The sequence below is a fragment of the Anabas testudineus genome, chromosome 8 (assembly GCF_900324465.2).
Source record: "Anabas testudineus chromosome 8, fAnaTes1.2, whole genome shotgun sequence".
Taxonomy (NCBI): domain Eukaryota; kingdom Metazoa; phylum Chordata; class Actinopteri; order Anabantiformes; family Anabantidae; genus Anabas; species Anabas testudineus.
In genome coordinates, this window is record NC_046617.1 from 5,133,566 (window position 1) to 5,151,183 (window position 17,618).

The following is a 17,618-nucleotide window of genomic DNA, read 5'->3' on the forward strand; positions in this document are numbered from 1 at the left end:
GAATTAGTAATGTCAAACGAAACTAAAGAGTATTGTGATTATGGATACAACAATTTGTAAACATTATTTTAATGGTCCACTAGAAATTTCTATATCAAACTATATGTTGTATTAATATATATTGTAGCTGATAGTTAGATATAATACAATGGAAAGTACAATACTGGCCAAAATGTATGTATATAAAAAAGTATATAGCAAATTGTCTAAAAATAATATTTATACATTAAAATGTATGTAAGTAACATTAAGTCAAATTACATAACCATGTACAAGTATGTCAAAATGACTTAAATATGGTACTTAAGTAAATGTACTTCCTTCCCACCATTGTATTCATCATTATTTGAATTTTTCTATATTCTATTATTATTTTATTATCATCATCTTATCTAACTGGAAAAATGTATGTATTCAAAAAACTATATGTGATTTGGTTTGTTTCTATTTCACTACACTTATTTGAAGAGTTTATGTAGGTTTGTGTAAGGGCTTAATGATTAGATGGTCAGATTTACATTTTACACAATATGTAAGACCATAGTAAACTGTAATAGCTCCTGTCCAGTTTTATCATAATAGGCTACGACGTTCAGCAAAATCCTGATTATGAATGGTAACCAGTGAGCAAAAAGAGACATGTAATCCATTGAAACTAATTTAATCTCACTCCCTCTCAACGTCAGTTCTTTTCAGATTATTCATTACATATCATATACGGGGTTTTTTTTTAGTTTTTTTTTTTTTTAAAGCACACAAATAATGTCCAAAATAACATTTTATTGAAAATAAAAACAAGCAAGCAATATTTTGGGTACCATTGTTAATTTCTATGTTCAAGTATAAAATCATTTTCATGGTACACATGCATATCCCTTAATATCCTTGAGATTGATTGCATCCAGCAGTCACTACATGAAGTAAAATTTGAGCAGACCCAACCTATAATGGTTTATTTGGCAATAAATTACCTAAAATATGTTTGTAACTCAGAAACCTTAACACTATAAACAAAAACGGGGGAAAAACTACAGCATCTAAGACAGAGTTTTGTGTTGCCCACTTCCATCAGAACATTATGTAAAGTTGTCTAGACAAGACAACATGCATTAAGATTATTTAAGTTACAACTCCAGGGAACAATTATTCAGAGAGCAACAATGTTGGTAATCCCAGAGGAAGAAACAGCCACACCAGCAGCTCAGTAATCCAACCTGTAAGAAGGATGGTAATTGGTTTTTCATAAAATATGTTCAATGAGTGGTGTCAAACTGTGGCCACGCACATGCTGAGACATACATTTTGTTGCCTTTTGTTGTTTGGGGGTATATAGAGGAGTCAATATAAATCTTTTTACAACCAACATTGTTCTACTCGTCATTGCTAGTGGTGATTAGCCAGTGAAAACAGTTTTACGTCAAACATATGTGTGATTTCCTTTCCTGCAGCATCCACTGGACTATTCTTAAAGTCACTAGCAAGATTTTATTATGTCATCACCAAAGTTATTACAAGATAAGAAGTGAGGAGATATGGCACCCTGAATCAAGTGACTCACACACTGCCCTTCACAGCTGTGCTGCACGTGAAGCTGAAAATTAAGTAATTTTTAGTCCCTCCCAATCTGACAACATTTTGTTGTCTCTGCCCCCTAAAAACACAAACATCAGCCTATAATATAATAATTAGATCAGATCTAGATGCAGTGAGCAAATGTAATTATGTCATAATTATGAAAGGTTTCTTGGAATACAGAGTCACGGGCTGGTCCTCAAGACGACAAGGATCTCATTACAACTTAACCAGTCACTGTGTGCAGCCCTTGGTGTTTGATGAGGGTACATAAATAAAAAAAAAAAAAAAAAAAAGAAAACGGCACAACAGAAGAATGTCGGTGTAATTTCACACACTAAAATAAATGTTTAAGTTTTTGATTGTTTCCCTTAAAATACTTTGCTCCCTCCTATTTTAGCATCATTAAATAAAAGTCGTCATCATGGAGCATAAGCGGAGAAAGGCTTTACTCCAAAATGACTTGAGACTGCAGAATGTGTGTCATACAAGTTCATGTTACACTTGTAATTACCTCGTGACTGTAGCTGAACATGTAGGAACAACTAGAAGGTTTAGCGTTAGATACACAACTCCTTAACGTGAAGTGAATGACAGTTTAGACAGATGTCACATGTTAGACAGTGTCCTTTGAACTTCAGAGGGAGGAACAGTACTATTAAAGACACATGGCGCACAGCAGTAGCTGACATTATTCTACTTTTGTCATCAAATCCCTTGAGAAGACTAAAACCAACAATATGTTGGCGCAACAAGAACTAGTTCATACAAAGGGTCCATGTGGAAAAACACCTATTAAATATGAAATTATATTTTTTTAAATGTTGAATATTATTTCAAAATATGAAAATAAGACATTTTCTATTTTCAGCAGTGGATCCATATTTGGTGCTGTAGTATTCAGAGGAAGAGAAAAGAGTGAATGTGCAAAACTATAGTATATGTGGGTGATGAAGGAACGTGTCAGTACAACAGTGCGGCTCATTGAGGTGTTTTTAATAGATTTTGGACGACAATGGAGCTCTGTGGAAAAGACAAATAAGATAAATCTAACTGTCATTGTTGGGGTTGGTCTTTTTTTGGGGATTTGCTGACAAGTAGGACCAGTATCACCTGATTTACAGCATCCTTTAAGTCTACACGTGCAGCCACAGCAGCTGCACCGAAAGAAGTCAGTCTAGTGTCTGTCTCTCCATACAGACACTAGCTGTGGGCCCACTACCAATATTTATTAGCACTGTTGACAGATGTTCAATCGAAAGTGTTTGATACTTGATTAACAAATAACCTTGTCGAGTATATGTTCAGAATTTGTGTAGATTAATGCAAACTTGTGTGCACAATATAAAGAAAAACAACAAAATCCTTGTGCGTTTTGATTTACTACAGATAAATGTTGAGATCAAGAAGAGTATTTGGCTTCATGAAGCCACTGCCAGGCTCCACATAGACTAAGTGGCTCTGTGAAAACCAAACACATCACAGTGTCAGTCTCTGTTAGCAGAGACTTGGGACACTTTAATCATCCCTGGGTTGTTTTTTTTATTCCAGCTGTGCAGAGCAAAACACCTCCAGATGTGTACTCCACATCCTCACCAGACAGACATCAGATGCTGTCGTAGTCCGAGTCTCGTCTGCTGGACTCCACTTTGTGTTCTGCCATGAAGAAAGTAATCGATCCCAGAAAACCTGCCACGACCAGTATGAGCAGCTGCCATTGCAGGTGTAGGAAGTTACTGTAGAAGAAGGCTATAGCAGCCATGATGGACTGCAGTGGAAATAGCATGTTACAATAAATTATAGAAATTGAATAAACTCAATTACAGTGAAACTAACATAATATTCAGAAATAATCTTCAGGGCTGTACTGTTCAGTAGGTGCAAAATAAAACATTTATTTTCCTCCTATTCACTGTTTTAACTTAGTTTACGTTATCTGCAAAGGAGTGACCAACTGAAAAATCACCTGGATGAACTTGAAGACAGCGAAAGCAGGGGCACTGTTGTTGCGGAACGTGAACCCAATGATGCTGAGGAGCTGAGTGTTGAAGCAGCTGTCGCCCAAACCGAGCAGGAAGCTGCACAGCAACGCCACCCAGAGACTGAGCCACACAAAAACATTCAGGTTAAAAACACAATAGGTAGTCGCATTTTTTAGTTGTAGTCAGCCTACCACAGAAATGGTGCAATAACATGGTAAATAAATATTGCATGCTATCAGTTTTCTTGATCTAGTGTTAACAAATTGAGAGGTTTTTTTTTAGAAATCATGGGCACTGCCTCCTTTTGTCTGCACTTTTAAAAAACATTTTGTTAACATCACATTCAAATTGTGCAGATATTTCTCACTAGACTATCAAATTTCTCAGTTTTACCATTTGATATGTTGCTTATATTGCGAAGGAGCGGTTCCGCAGGTCATTCATTCCAACAGCTGTTAGACTGTACAATGCCACAGTTTAAATATACATGTACAAAACCGGTTATCATGCATCCATAGCCCACCTGACTGTATTGTTTTTTACTTTATTTATTTTATTATTACGTATAACATATTATATATGTTAAGTCGTAATAGTGTATATAGTTGTAGATTCTCGTAAAATGTTTATTACTTTTGTATTTTTGCACACCCTTTCATTCTTTTTGCACATTACTGTTGTTCTGTTGTTCTTTTTGCACTGACCTGCTGTAGCAATTGAATTTCCCCAATGTGGGATCAATAAAGAATATCTTATCTTATCTTATCTTATTCAAATATGCTGTGGGTTTTAAATGATTTGTAACTCACTACAGTGATTCTGTTTATATTATCACATCGAATCCCAACTTTTTTGGAGCTGGCTTGTGTGGTATGCACTCATTTTTGCAGTATGTTAAATCTCTGTTAATTTGTGGGATACGGCCTGATTAGACCCTGTGTTACTTTATGTATTTCTAGTTTCTGAGCAGTGCTCCTTGTACCTGGGGGTAATGTAGCCCTGTAGATTTGTTCCTTCCTCTGGGGCTACAGGAGCGTCACTGGCAATGTTCAGGAAAATCAGGTAGAAGGCAAGAAAGTGAGTGATGAGCCCCAGCAGCACCACCGGATTCCTCCCAAACCGGTTGTTCTTGTTCAGCATTCCAAACACGCCCCCTCCTGGCCAGACAGAGATCAGAGAGGAGGAAGACAAGAAAATCAACTTGCAGTCTCGTGACATTCCTCAGCTGCTTCCTCGTTCTCTGTGCTGCGCTTTCATGTGACAAACAGCATCATAAATGAAGGTTAGAAAGGGACACAACACAGAAGACTCACCTAGGATTTCACCAATGCCGATGCAAATACCAGAGATGCCGATTAAGCCCTTGGCGTCTTTGCCGAACTGTGTCATGGCTCCGATACAGGTCCCGTACACCCCACTATAAAAAGTGAGCTCCAAGCCTAACAAAGCACACAGAGGAGCATGCATGAATCAGGATTTGTTCCATTTATACCGGCCACAACACATCATAATCTCATTTCACCCACCTGTGTATCCTATGGAGACGCTCAGCAGGAGCATCTCTTTGGTGACAAACATTTTACACGCCTGGACTGTGAACGGGAAAGTGGAGGTCAACACATGAGGCAGTTGAAGGTTAAATGATCATGATGTGGGGGTTAATTTAGCAAACTTACCAAAAGCGTCCAGAGCTTGACTGCAGAGACCTGAGCGATGCGATCTGTAGGAAGGGGAAAAACAAACAACAAACATGAACCACACAAGCACAGCTGATAGTGTTTGTAAAGCTGAGCTTTACTGGAGCTTTTGACTTTAGGTACGTTTCACAGGCTTGTTTTTTTTTTGGGGACATTTTCACCTTTTGACTCGTCCCTAAACTGGACTCAGTTTCCATAGGGACTGTATCACAGCACGTTCAAAAAGAAATGTAGGAAATACAAAGAATGACATTTACAATTAAAGGTCACCTGTCTCATTCTGTTCTGTTCCACTAAAAAAAGTCATTCCTCTGCCAGAAGGGATGACGGAGGCACCCATCTGTCTTTTAAAAAAATATTTTCCAAGACATTACCGGGGTCATTTCAACAATCTATGGAGTCTTATTTTGGATGTTAGATAAATAATGTCAGGTTATTTGACACTGGAGAGACATCTCAGGCCCATGTCTAAACAATATATGAGTAATCAGTTACCAGTTCCACTCCTCAGTGGACATCAGGCTGTGGGAAACTGAACTCGTCACAGCCTTTACTTGAGGTGCTGATCATGCTTACAGTACTCCACCACTGTTCTGAAATTGAGGTTGTGACATTTGTGACACAGCACTTCATGCTTGTTCTCTATTTCCAGAGACACGTGAGTGTAAATGTCAATCTTACAATCTTTTTTTAGGTTTGGCGTGCACAAAAGTGCATCTCAGTGGGAAACATGGCAATAGAAAAAAAGCCATACATTTTCAAGGACAACTCTTTCTTTTCTGCAGGTCAGTCTGGTACCTTTCCATTGACATTACAGTAACAGAGTTCCAGGTTTTCCAGGACTCATGGAAATCCTGATCACACTCACATCGCTGTGGAGCTGCCATCTGAGGATTCTGCATGCAGCTGTGACTCGGACATATCAGAAGAAGAGGACTCAGGTTCTGGCTTCCGGATCAGAAAGAAGAGGAAGCAACCGACCAGGCTGATCACCGTGAGAGAGATGAACACCGTCTGTCGGTCTTTGTCTGAGACAAACAACATGAGTCACAAACCTAAAATTAAACTTCTTATAAGAAGTCAGCATGGGAACTACTACTCTATGAACAGAAAATAGAGTTTGCTTCCTACCTCTTATGTGATCGTGCCCGTGCCAGGCGCAGTATATGTAAAGATTTCCAAAGAATAAGCTGCAGAAAAAAAGAGGGATGTTTAGCAAATCAGATTTTTCAATGGCTGTGAGAAACAGCAAACAGCTAAAGAGAAATAAACAGTGACAAATGCAAAATAACTACAAAACAGCCACAAAACCCATATGTAACTTAATACTGATTCTAAAAATATAATATGTAAATACTATAGTTTGGTTATATTCAGATTTACCTGAACTGAAGTAGCGCCCAAAAAATGCCGCTGTTTCTTCCAATGGTGTTGTCACTTGAGTTAATGGCAAGCACATTTCCCTGAGCCGTCCAGAGGACTGAAAAATACAAAAACATCAGTAAAAGATCAATACACATGCATGCTACAGAGAGAGAGCTATTTCCTGGGTAGAAATGGCTGTTGGAAGATATATTACCTGCTGCTCCTATTCCAACCAACACAGACACTGTATAGAAGCTCCAAGTGTAGGGGTAAATGAACATAGCTATATAACCACTGTGGAAAGATAGAGATGCATTAAGGGTTTGATTCAGCATGAAAAGGTTCATGCTCCTGACATTCAACATGTGCTTACCTATATAAAAGCCCACTAAAGAACATTGATAGCTGCGGCCCAATGAGAGTCACCACTGAAGGAGCAATCAGGTTGGATGCAGAGAAAACTCCATAGATGATGGCCATGCTGTAAGTAAGAAATTAACAATCAATTCAGTGTTCAGAAATCATAATTCATAATTACTTTTAATACTTTTAGTACATTGTACTGATTATACTTCCATAATTTTAAGAAAATGTCATTTTTAAGGCAGAGCTACAACTTTACTAGGTAAAAAGACACTCGCTAATCTAACTGACTGACAAGAACCATAACACTGTCATCAGTCATGTTTACAGTAGGCCAATATTAACATTCATCTGTATACAAGACAAAAAGCAAAGAGAATAAGGTCAGGGTTATTTTAACTAGCAATTTCAAAGATTTTCCTGCTTAAGTGGCAACATTAAGGTACTGTAGGATGGTTCCTGAAATCTTGATTTACTGCTGCAAACTGAACTCAGTCTTACTTAAGGAACAATCCTTAAAATGGTTTATCTAAGATTCAATTATTAAGGATACTAACAGCTTACCTTGTATAGCCACTCCCATGGAACTCAGTGCTGTTGAAGCTCTTGATAACCGTTTGCTGTAAACGTGAAAAAAATAAAAGATGTGACTGTTTATGAGTAAGTGGAGAGTAGAGGTCTGTGTGTTTATGGACAGTTACACAGTTTTCTATTTTTTTAACTCTGTACTTATAAACTACTACTACTTCCAAACTCTAGCCTGATTGTCCTGTTTTTAAGAAGACGTAGCAGAGTTTTACATCTTGTAGTAAACTTTCTGTGTTTTCTGTAGTGGAGTCGTCTCCAGACTTTGACTTTATCACATACTTGCCTACCTCCTGGAGTGTGCGCTTGATCTGCCCAACTGTTCTAATTATTATTTTTTTCCCTTCACCTGGGAAAGAGTTACTCTATCATCTACCAAGATTGCTTCAATTGTCCTGCAGCATTTTGATGATCCTGAGCTCACCAGCGTGTTCTTTCTTTTGAAAGTAGCAAACTGTCTGTTTGGCCAAAGTTATTCTTTTTACTGTCTCTGATTACACTTTTCAGTCTAATGATGACTGACAGTCTACACTTAAACCACAGTTTGATTGATTACTGGTGCACTGTGATAGTGTAAAGAGTCACAATTCTGAAAATGGTGTCACTGTTCCAATACTTATGACTATACATTATGTGTTTTCTCTGAAATGTTCAATAGTCAATTCAACCTACCTCTATATTGCCGCATGTTTGAAAAGCAGTAAACATAAACATAAAGCCTAAGCCTAGGATGATGATGTTAAAGAGCTTCTTCCACTCTGGACTCATTTTGGAGGATAAGTACAAATTCCTTGAGGAAGTGAATACAAGGATCTACTGGAGGGCACAGCACATCTGACAAAAAATGACAAGAAGAAGAACAAATTAGACATTTGTGTATCATCCAAGAAACACACTGTAACAGTAGCTGTTGAATATTATTTAACCAAACTCCATTCAAAAATATGCTGTTTTCTCACAAAACCAATAGCACTCGATTTGACTTAATGCATTAAGTTACAAATGTGTCCACAGATCTATGATTTGAGAGAGCACTATAATAATAATGGCACACATATTTATTTTGTTTAATGTATTATATGGCTAATTATAAAGTGTATATTTGGTTCACAAAAGGATATATGTGTTATACCAGAAACTATGTCGGCAAAGAAACAGCTATGAACGACTGATCAATTCTTAAAATCAATAATAGACCGACTTATTTTTCTAAATGTGTAAAATCAAACTGAAGTAAACAGCTGTTAGATAAACACAGGAAACAACTTACCAACAACGCAGAAGCAGTTTTTGCTAACCGGGAGGCTGCTCCTGTTTGTGCGGACTCACTGTGTTTTCAGGAACATAGTTAGCTCTTTGAAGAAGGATCGCTATTTTTAGCCATTCGTCTTCTCCATGTTTTCCCTAAATTCACTTTAACATGGTGTTTTCCGTCGTATAAAACTGCTTCTCCGGAGCACTACACGGTACCGGTAAATAGGACTTGTACGACACTAGAAAAGGCTGTCATGTGAATGCATCAGCTGACCGAAGCGCTGTGGCGAGCTAGCTTAGCGCTTCCTTTAGCATAACGTAGATTTACAAACGCTCTGGACAGGAGACGTTCACTGACGGCTAACGAGCTTTAACCAATCCTGTTTTCTTTAGATTTGGACCATGGGCTGCTCCTCAGAACAGTTGTTTTATACGGGGCCCGGGATGATACATCACTGATGTAACGTGTTGGTGATGATTGATCTATTTATTAGGAATATGTTCATAGAGTAGTAATTTAATCTAGGTCTGCAGGTATAGGATGTTTATACTCAGTTTATGAGAAACAGGGACACCAGCCCAATACCAGCTGCAGTATATTCTTTGAGTCATTTTCTGTACTCTGGAGCAGCATTCTTTAAATACAAATAGTCAGTTCATGTTTTTTCAATATGATAAAGTATGTGGCTGCGTTCATCCTTCATTCCGCCATAGCCAGATGCTGCCAACACCATACTTCACCCTAGTTATGGTATTAGCCAGATTTTATCAGCCATGGTCTTCTTCTCTTTCGGCTTTTCCCATCAGGGGTCGCCACAGCAAATCATCCTTTTCCACCTAAATCTATCATGAACATCTTCTACCCTAACACCAGCCAACCTCATGTCCTCTGTTAAGACATCCATATATCTCCTCTTTGGTCGTCCTCTTGCCCTCCTGCCTGGCAGCTCCATCTCCAACATCCTTCTACCAATATACTCACTATCCCTCCTCTGAACATGTCCAAACCATCTCAGTCTGACCTCTCTGACTTTGTCGCTAACACAGGCATCGTGAGCCGTCCCTCTGATGTACTCGTTCCTTATTCTGTCTAACCTGGTCACTCCTAAGGAGAACCTCAACATCTTCATCTCTGCTACCTCCATCTCAGCCTCTTGTCTCTTTCTCACTGCTACCGTCTCTAACCCATAGAGCAGAGCTGGTCTCACCACTGTCTTGTACACCTTTCCTTTGAGTCTTGCTGACACTCTTTTGTCACACAACACTCCTGACACTTTCCTCCACCCGCTCCAACCTGCCTGCACTCGCCTCTTCACCTCTTTCCCACACTCTCCATCACACTGAACTGTTGACCCCAAGTACTTAAACTCCTGCACCTTCTTCACCTCAGCCCCCTGTAACCTAACGCTTCTACCTTGATCCCTCTCGTTTAGACACATGTATTCTGTCTTACCACGACTGACCTTCATGCCTCTTCTATCCAGAGCAAACCTCCACCTCTCTAGCTGTTTTTGTCAGCCATGGTGTGATCGTTAAAGTTTGTGGTTTCGACAGAGGGCGCCCATGAGTCGAGTATGGCAACAATGAGCGCCTAATCCTAACGTAGAAGAAGAAGGTAACCCGGAAGGACGCAGTTGTGGGAAGTGTCTGCTGTTTGTTGCTTCGTTTTAGATTGTGCAGCCTCAGATATTCTACAGCTTTGAGATTGTCTGGACTTCTACAAACAGATAAGATATAAACTGTGAAGGAGGCTGCTAGGTCTCGCAGGTTAATCGCCATGAGTTACGGCAGGCCTCCGCCAGACGTTGATGGCATGGTTTCTCTCAAAGTGGACAACCTCACATACCGGACATCACCTGAAACCCTCAGACGGGTTTTCGAGAAGTATGGCCGAGTGGGGGACGTCTACATCCCCAGAGACCGCTACACAAAAGAAAGCCGGGGGTTTGCGTTTGTGCGGTTTCACGACAAACGGGACGCCGAAGACGCAATGGACGCCATGGACGGTGCGCTCCTGGATGGACGGGAGTTGCGGGTCCAGATGGCCCGATACGGCAGACCACCCGACTCTCACTACGGTGGAGGGCGGCGAGGAGGGGGGGCGCCCCGGAGACACGGCGGACATGGACGCCGAAGCAGAAGGTAAGAAAATCCCCTTACTTAGTGTCACTACAGCAGCAGCTCCAGACTCCATTGAAGAATTGATGAATTCAGGGTGGTCCTTGAGTATTTATCTGAACACATGGCTCTTTAAACAAAGATTGTGAACCAGCAAGATCCATGTTACTGTTCGGCAGCATTTGAATACAGCATAGACATTTTCTGTAAGTGACTAACGTCAGCCGACTTTAATTACTTTAATATCTTATTAGCAACAAAGTAAACAAGCCTCACACAAATCTGCGTAATGTCTATCTTGCCATTGCAGATCACATTTCATTTTCTTCAGTGCCAGCTGTTGTCATTTTGGCATTTTGTTTATAACTCAACACACTCAATGTATCCAGTTATTCCCCCAGCCCGAGACACAGAAGACGGAGCAGATCTCGCAGCAGAAGCCGGTCTCGTTCCCGAAGCCGATCTCGCTACAGTAGATCCAGATCCCGGTCTTACTCCAGATCCAAGTCGCACTCTCCTAAGAACAAGAAGACAAAGTCAAAGTCCCATTCCCGTTCCAGATCTAGGTCCAGGTCCCGATCTAAGTCTAGATCCAGAAGTCATACTCCTTCCTCCAAAAGAGGATCCAGGTCCAGATCTAAAAGCCAGCCCAAGTCAGCAGAAAATGGAGGTGAATCGGCGTAGAGCTCAGAGCATCAGCAGCAGGTAACTTTGACAGGAGATGTAAATAGCTGTTTTCTGCTTTAATGAGAATCTTTTTTTTATTTATTTATTTATTAAGCTTCTCATGGTGGAAGTTTTATCCTTTTAGCAGCAAATTGTGGATTGGACACACAGGTTACAGCCTAGTCCTCTACACTGATTCCAACTGTTGCTCATGAACAACACGATCATAGAATACATTTTTCTTTTTCACCCTGAGTTTACAATCGCAAAGTGTTTTTTGAAGAACGGTTCTGTAGTAAAACAAATCTGGAATTCTCTCCTTCCCAAGATGCGGCATCCTGTTTGCTGAAGTGGAGTTTGAGCTGAGCTGAGCTGAGCTGAGCTGAGCTGAGGCAGTATGAGCAGTTAGAAGTTGTGTGGTGAGCTGCCCACAGGCCGTCTGCTGCTGGTGAGGGTTTCTGTGCAGCAGGGTGGCGGCAGTCAGTGTTGGGGTTTGTTGTAGAGGTAGGTCTGTCTGTCCGCCATTAGACACCAGCTGTCCTCCTCAGCTTGGGGGGGTTGAAGCTGATACTTGGGAGGAACTGGTTTGTCCAACTTTCCTCCCTTGTCAGTCCCATTTAGTTTCAATTCAGTTCTATTTTTATTGTTCACTTTTGTTGTTGTACCTCATTTAACATATGAAAGATTACCAATTTGTCTTTTTTCTTTCTTGTTTAAGGCAGGCTGTAGCTACATAAAGTTATGATCAGATGGCCTCAATTAATGCTATTGTTAAAGTTTAACATGTCCGCAAAGCAATCCAGCCTTATGAAGCAACTCAAGTTTGGTTTGCTCATTTGGTATGTTGTCTGTCAATTATTTTCAGATGTTCAACTTCAATTCAGATTCACGGTTAACCCAGATTAGTTTTTTTCTAAACTGCTTCCTTTAGTTGACTGATGAGTCCAGCTACAAGGCTCAGTTCTGTTTTTTGTTGATTCAAATTTCTTAGAGAGATCTAGTGTAGAACTACAGTTTATTATTGTCATTATCTGTGGATTATTTTGATTGTATTAATGATCATTTCATCTCTTAAATGACCAGGTTGAATGCCACCTGTTTTGACAAATATGCAGTCGGACGAGCATCTTAATGGGATGATTTTGTTTGTCTTAGTTCACATTATATTCTGGAGGATTTCCAAAGCACGTTAACCAACCAACCTTTTCTTGTTTTTACAGTTTTGGGTGAAGACTTCAGAACTTCAGGTCTCAGACTGGATCATGTACAAGCAACAGTGTCTAGCTGTTAAAGGTTTTTCTTTGGTCTTCCATGCTTTGCTCTGTTTTATCAGTTAGGCTTTGGAAAGGGCTTTTCATTTTTCTTTTGTTTTGAATTTATTTGCTTTTTATTATAGTGTTTGACTTAAAAAAAAAATCAGTGTAAATGTGGCGATTCATTTTTGGTCATAACTGAATGTCAGATTTTTTTTTATTTGTTTTTTGGCTTGTATCACAAAGCGAGTTGTTTAATTTACAATGATACAAACTAGAAAAGCAGCATATTTAATTAGCTCGAACCAGATCTGTTAAAACAACAGATGTTTCTCTTTGGTTTTAGCTTAGAATAGTGGCTGGTAATGTCACCTTGTTGCTGCTTTTCACCTTATTGTAAGAGCAAGTATTTTTGTTTGTGTCCAAATATTGTGGGACTGTAAGTCCATGAAAGTCTGACTGAAGCCTAAAGCTAGCTGGCTACCACTAAGCTTTTGTGATACAGGCCCATGGTTTTAACATGACTGGATTTAGGGCTTCTCTTTCTACCATTGCAAAAAGCTATTTATTTTCTGACATTTTTTAATTAGTATAAAAATAAATGAAAAATTTGATATGACTTTAAACCCCCAGAAAAAACAACAAAAGAAATATGCTTTTATTCACATTTTTTCATTTTGTGTGTGTGTGTGTGTGTGTGTGTGTGTGTGTGTATGTATATTATCATTATCAACAGTAATCTCATAAATGTTAATGTTAAATACTTCTTTACAGACTTGAACTACTGCACTTCAGTGTGTTTACTAGGCAAGACACTATTTATTATAATCCCTGTGTTAAATATAATGCTCATAACTTCTACTGTAAATGAATTGGGGATTATAAGAAGATTTTAAGGTTTGACTGTTCTTCTTAAACCATTTAGTTTCATTTAACAGGGAGATAATTTACTGGACTCTAGACACTGTGCCTTGTTCATTTTTAATTCTAATCCTGCCTATTTTTATATTTTCTATATATTTTTTTGCACTAGGCGCAGTTGTGTGGCAGTTAAGTGTTGCTGGTTAGCTGTGAAGGCGGTGTGTTGCGCTGCTGAGTGCTTGGATGTATTCAGTATTTTCCACTACTGTGACTACCAGTGGTTCCAGTGCTGCAGTCTCACCCTTTGTACGGTGAATTTTTTTTTTCCCTTTGTGGTCACGGTAGGCAAATAAGACTTTGATTAAATAGCTTGTGTTTTATCTATAATGGTCTCTTCTTTTAACATTCTACGGTTAAAAATGCATTAAATTAAATTAAATACGTAGGCCTGTACATTTTAGGTTTGTTTGTAACATTTCAGAGTTTAATCTCAAGGTTGGGGAAAGAATCTGTGGTGGGTTTTCAGTTTAATGTTGAGAAATTGGAGCATTAGATGTTAGAGACAAGGAGTGTAATTAATGACAAACTGAGGGAAGAGGAGGCAGAAGAGGATAGACAACTTAATTTGCTGAGGGGAGGACAATTTTCTGCAGACACCTGTGCAGTGAAAAAAAATGAAGGTATCATACAAAATACAAAATAAAGCACTAAACAGCAGGTGATGTAAGCCAAAGATGTTTCTTTTTATTTTGAGTTTTAGAATTCTGCAACAAAGTAAAAATGCTTTTTCTAAGTCACATTGTGATAAGAAAACTGAATGTTGGTGTGGGCAATATGACAGTATGTGCTGTGAAGTGATCGAAGATCTGAGTACAGAACTGCTGTTTTAATATCTGCTGGTGTGTTTCTAAGCTGTTTTATGATCACACTGGACTTTTAAACAATTTTTGCATCAGAGAAACATAAGACATTAACTAAAGTAATTATGCAGAAAATGTATTATTTCAAAATTTATATTGATATGTTGATATAAAATGGTATACTTTGATAGAGTTTTATTTGCATCACCCACCCCTACTAAATATGTTGAATCACATGTTATAAAACAGTATAGCTCTAATTTAGCTTTAACATGGCAAGGCAGATGATGCTGAGGAGACACAGTTATGTCAATTACAAAATGGGGTACCATCTGATGGCAGTAATGGCTGCTTGTTTGTAAAAAAAAAAAAAAAGAAATAAAATAAAGTAAAAAGGCAAAGTGGATTAGTCATGTTGACACCTAGCCAGAGCCAGGGTCAGTGCACCTCCACAACTTTCTTCTACTTGATCCTTATCTCAAAGCAGAGACAATTGCAGGACTCACAGTTAGGGGGTTGGCAGGTGCAGGCACAGTCCCACTGGACACACTGTAAGAAAACAATTCATTAAGTAGAAAAAAAGACATTTAGTATGAATATTTACACACTGAATGTAAATGTACTGAATTACAATAAAATGTTTTTAACATTTCAGTGAAATCACACTGCCATGTCTATGAGATGACAATCTTTTAGTTCTCTGCCTGCACTATGGTTTGAAAGAAGGTTCGGTTCTTAAATGCAAACACATTGTTTTTAATTAAGTATTCACATGCAAGTGAGGCAAAGAGAAACGTCCTGCTCTAGAGGGACAATAAACTAGCAAACTAAAATAAATCAAAACTGAAACTTCCCTAGAGAATATGAACTGATAACACTTTTGGAAAAGATTAACAGAAATTTCATATAGACATGATTTGATTTGCGGTACATGTGCTGAAAACTTACTTAGTAAAAGCAGAGGGTTTAGGGGTTTACTTACAGTTGAAGAGGGGCATGAATTGCTCAGACATGAGCGCATGGTTGGTAGACGACAGTCACATATTTCAGCCAGTCTAAGGCACTGTTCACATACAGAAATGTTTGGACAGCAATCGCCACACTCTGAAGAACAACGGTCCTGTGAGGGAGAGAAAACGTCAACAAAAATCATCTGACAACTGACACGTCTGCGCTGTTTTACTTGTGTAGTGAAAAAAAAGGGACAAGATGGAGAAACAAATGAAAATATGGTGTCCAATACTTAAATAATACATATCAGCAGATGCAACTTCCCTGTAAGACACTGCAAAAGCAAAACAATGGTATATATACAGTATACGTGGACATAATTGTTGGTACCCTTCCTTTTAAAGAAAGAAAAACCCACAAAGGTCACTGAAATAACTTGACACTGACAACAGTAATAATAAATAAAAGTTTACTAAAGATTGTTAGAAATGTTAAAAATCAGGAATTGATTTTGAGTTGTGGTTCAACAGATTCCTTTTTAACACAATCTAATGAAACGGTCCTGGATAAAAATAATGGTACCCTTAGAAAGATTAAAATAAAATTATTTGACTATAGGGAGTTAAACTAGTTTGTCCTGTAATTAGCATCACAGGTTTCTTCAGACTTCTAATCAGTCAATCTATCTATTTAAAGGATGAAATGTGGTCACTGTGCTGTTCATGGTGTGTACCACACTCAACATAGACCACAGAAAGCTAAGAAGAGAGTTGTCTCAGAAGACTAGAAATCAAAATGATAGACAAACATGTTAAAGATAAATAAATCTCCAAGCAGCTTGATGTTCCTGTGACTACAGTTGCAAATATTACTCAGAGGTTTAAGGTCCATGGGACTGTAGCCAAGCCAATTGATGACAAATTGAATAGGCGCAGAAGTCTTATTAAGAGTTACAGAAATCGTTTGATTACTTTTTTTCTTTACCTAAAGCATACCAACAATTTTGTCCACGCGTGAATAGTGACACATATTATTGGCCACTCTCTTTTTTATTTACCTCTACTGCTCTCTAGTTATGTGCAAGCTATAGTAAAAAAGAAAACATTTACTAGACTAGGCTAAGAAGAAAGTTCTGTACTTTTTAAAACAGTGGTAACAGTACCAACCTTGAGACAGAATCGGACCAACAGTCCAATCCCCAGGATGATCATGTAACAACTTACAGTGATCATCAGCACTGCTGGGAGAGGGATGGCAAGGCCCCAAACAGGCAGGACCTAAGGAACCAAGCCAACACAACTTATAAGTGCATCTATCAGAATAGTGATGAAAAGACACTGCATCAATTGTATTTAGATAAAATAGCCAAAAACGCTTTCTCACTTGCATTGTGTCTTTCTGGGAAGACATCTTTAACTGTCACAGGATTCACATCTCGGGGGAAATCTGACAGAAAAAAAACTTGGTTGTCATTTAGGGTATTCCTGAAACAGATGGTTTGACCCCCACAGAGTCCTGAACATACAGAGACAGAATACACTAAATCAATAAAACTAAATTAAATAAAAGAACTGTGAACTTCTCTGTGACAAACAGCATCCCTGCCACATACAGTGAAAGACTTTAGCTAAGTGCAAGGAAGAGAACTGTTGTTTAAATACGATATGGGGTCACAAGAAATACTAATATGATTAGCGTCTTTTCTGTTTAAAAGTTTTCAAAGTAAAATCATCCCTACTGTCCTTTTAGTGCCACAAACGGTAGGACACAGACGATGGCACGATGACAATGAGATAAAAACGTAACAAAAGCGTTAAAGACCACCATTTTAACGACAAACAACACACCGATGCACTTACCGTGCTGCGTGTTTCTGTATTTTAATAGATATCGACGCTGGCACGTTTCTCGTAAGGTCACATTCTCCAGTTTCTGTCGGGAACTCTCCAAAAATGTCAGATTTTACCGTGTGCACCTGAAAACTATTCAGGGTTAGCGGGCTAGCATATGGCGGTAGCTTCGTTACCATGGAGTCAGACGGGGGCCTCGAAAGGACAAAAAGGTGCGAGACAAGGTTTAGTAAATATTAAC

At 38.7% G+C, this 17,618-nt stretch overlaps 3 protein-coding genes across 8 annotated transcripts; 1 reads left to right on the top strand and 2 right to left on the bottom strand.

Annotated features, from left to right (window-relative positions):
• Window positions 1-760: 760 nt before the first annotated feature.
• Window positions 761-9,094, bottom strand: mfsd11 (major facilitator superfamily domain containing 11). The gene is made up of 14 exons (XM_026358689.1): window positions 8,835-9,094; window positions 8,237-8,398; window positions 7,544-7,599; window positions 6,990-7,097; window positions 6,831-6,910; window positions 6,635-6,731; window positions 6,383-6,441; window positions 6,120-6,279; window positions 5,231-5,274; window positions 5,081-5,146; window positions 4,868-4,993; window positions 4,537-4,711; window positions 3,539-3,674; window positions 761-3,340 (listed from the first exon to the last, which is right to left on the bottom strand). The coding sequence occupies exons 2-14, from the start codon at window positions 8,330-8,332 to the stop codon at window positions 3,179-3,181; spliced, it is 1,365 nt and encodes a 454-aa protein (XP_026214474.1). The 5' UTR covers window positions 8,333-8,398; window positions 8,835-9,094; the 3' UTR covers window positions 761-3,178.
• A 1,326-nt stretch (window positions 9,095-10,420) lies between these two features.
• srsf2b (serine and arginine rich splicing factor 2b) lies at window positions 10,421-14,443 on the top strand. Of its 6 annotated transcripts, none has more exons than XR_003298786.1 (4): window positions 10,422-10,960; window positions 11,326-11,641; window positions 11,931-12,106; window positions 12,823-14,443. XR_003298786.1 is itself a non-coding variant. In XM_026359956.1 (3 exons), the coding sequence occupies exons 1-2, from the start codon at window positions 10,596-10,598 to the stop codon at window positions 11,618-11,620; spliced, it is 660 nt and encodes a 219-aa protein (XP_026215741.1). In that variant the 5' UTR covers window positions 10,421-10,595; the 3' UTR covers window positions 11,621-11,633; window positions 11,929-14,443. The 6 variants fall into 6 exon arrangements, 4 of the variants coding, with proteins under 4 accessions (XP_026215741.1, XP_026215732.1, XP_026215758.1 ...); XR_003298787.1 differs by having other exon boundaries at window positions 11,931-12,050; XM_026359956.1 differs by having other exon boundaries at window positions 10,421-10,960; window positions 11,326-11,633; window positions 11,929-14,443.
• On the bottom strand, window positions 14,441-17,554 carry si:ch211-198p11.6. The gene is made up of 5 exons (XM_033326117.1): window positions 17,387-17,554; window positions 16,911-16,973; window positions 16,694-16,804; window positions 15,559-15,696; window positions 14,441-15,125 (listed from the first exon to the last, which is right to left on the bottom strand). The coding sequence occupies exons 2-5, from the start codon at window positions 16,935-16,937 to the stop codon at window positions 15,039-15,041; spliced, it is 363 nt and encodes a 120-aa protein (XP_033182008.1). The 5' UTR covers window positions 16,938-16,973; window positions 17,387-17,554; the 3' UTR covers window positions 14,441-15,038.
• Between the last annotated feature and the right edge of the window lie 64 nt (window positions 17,555-17,618).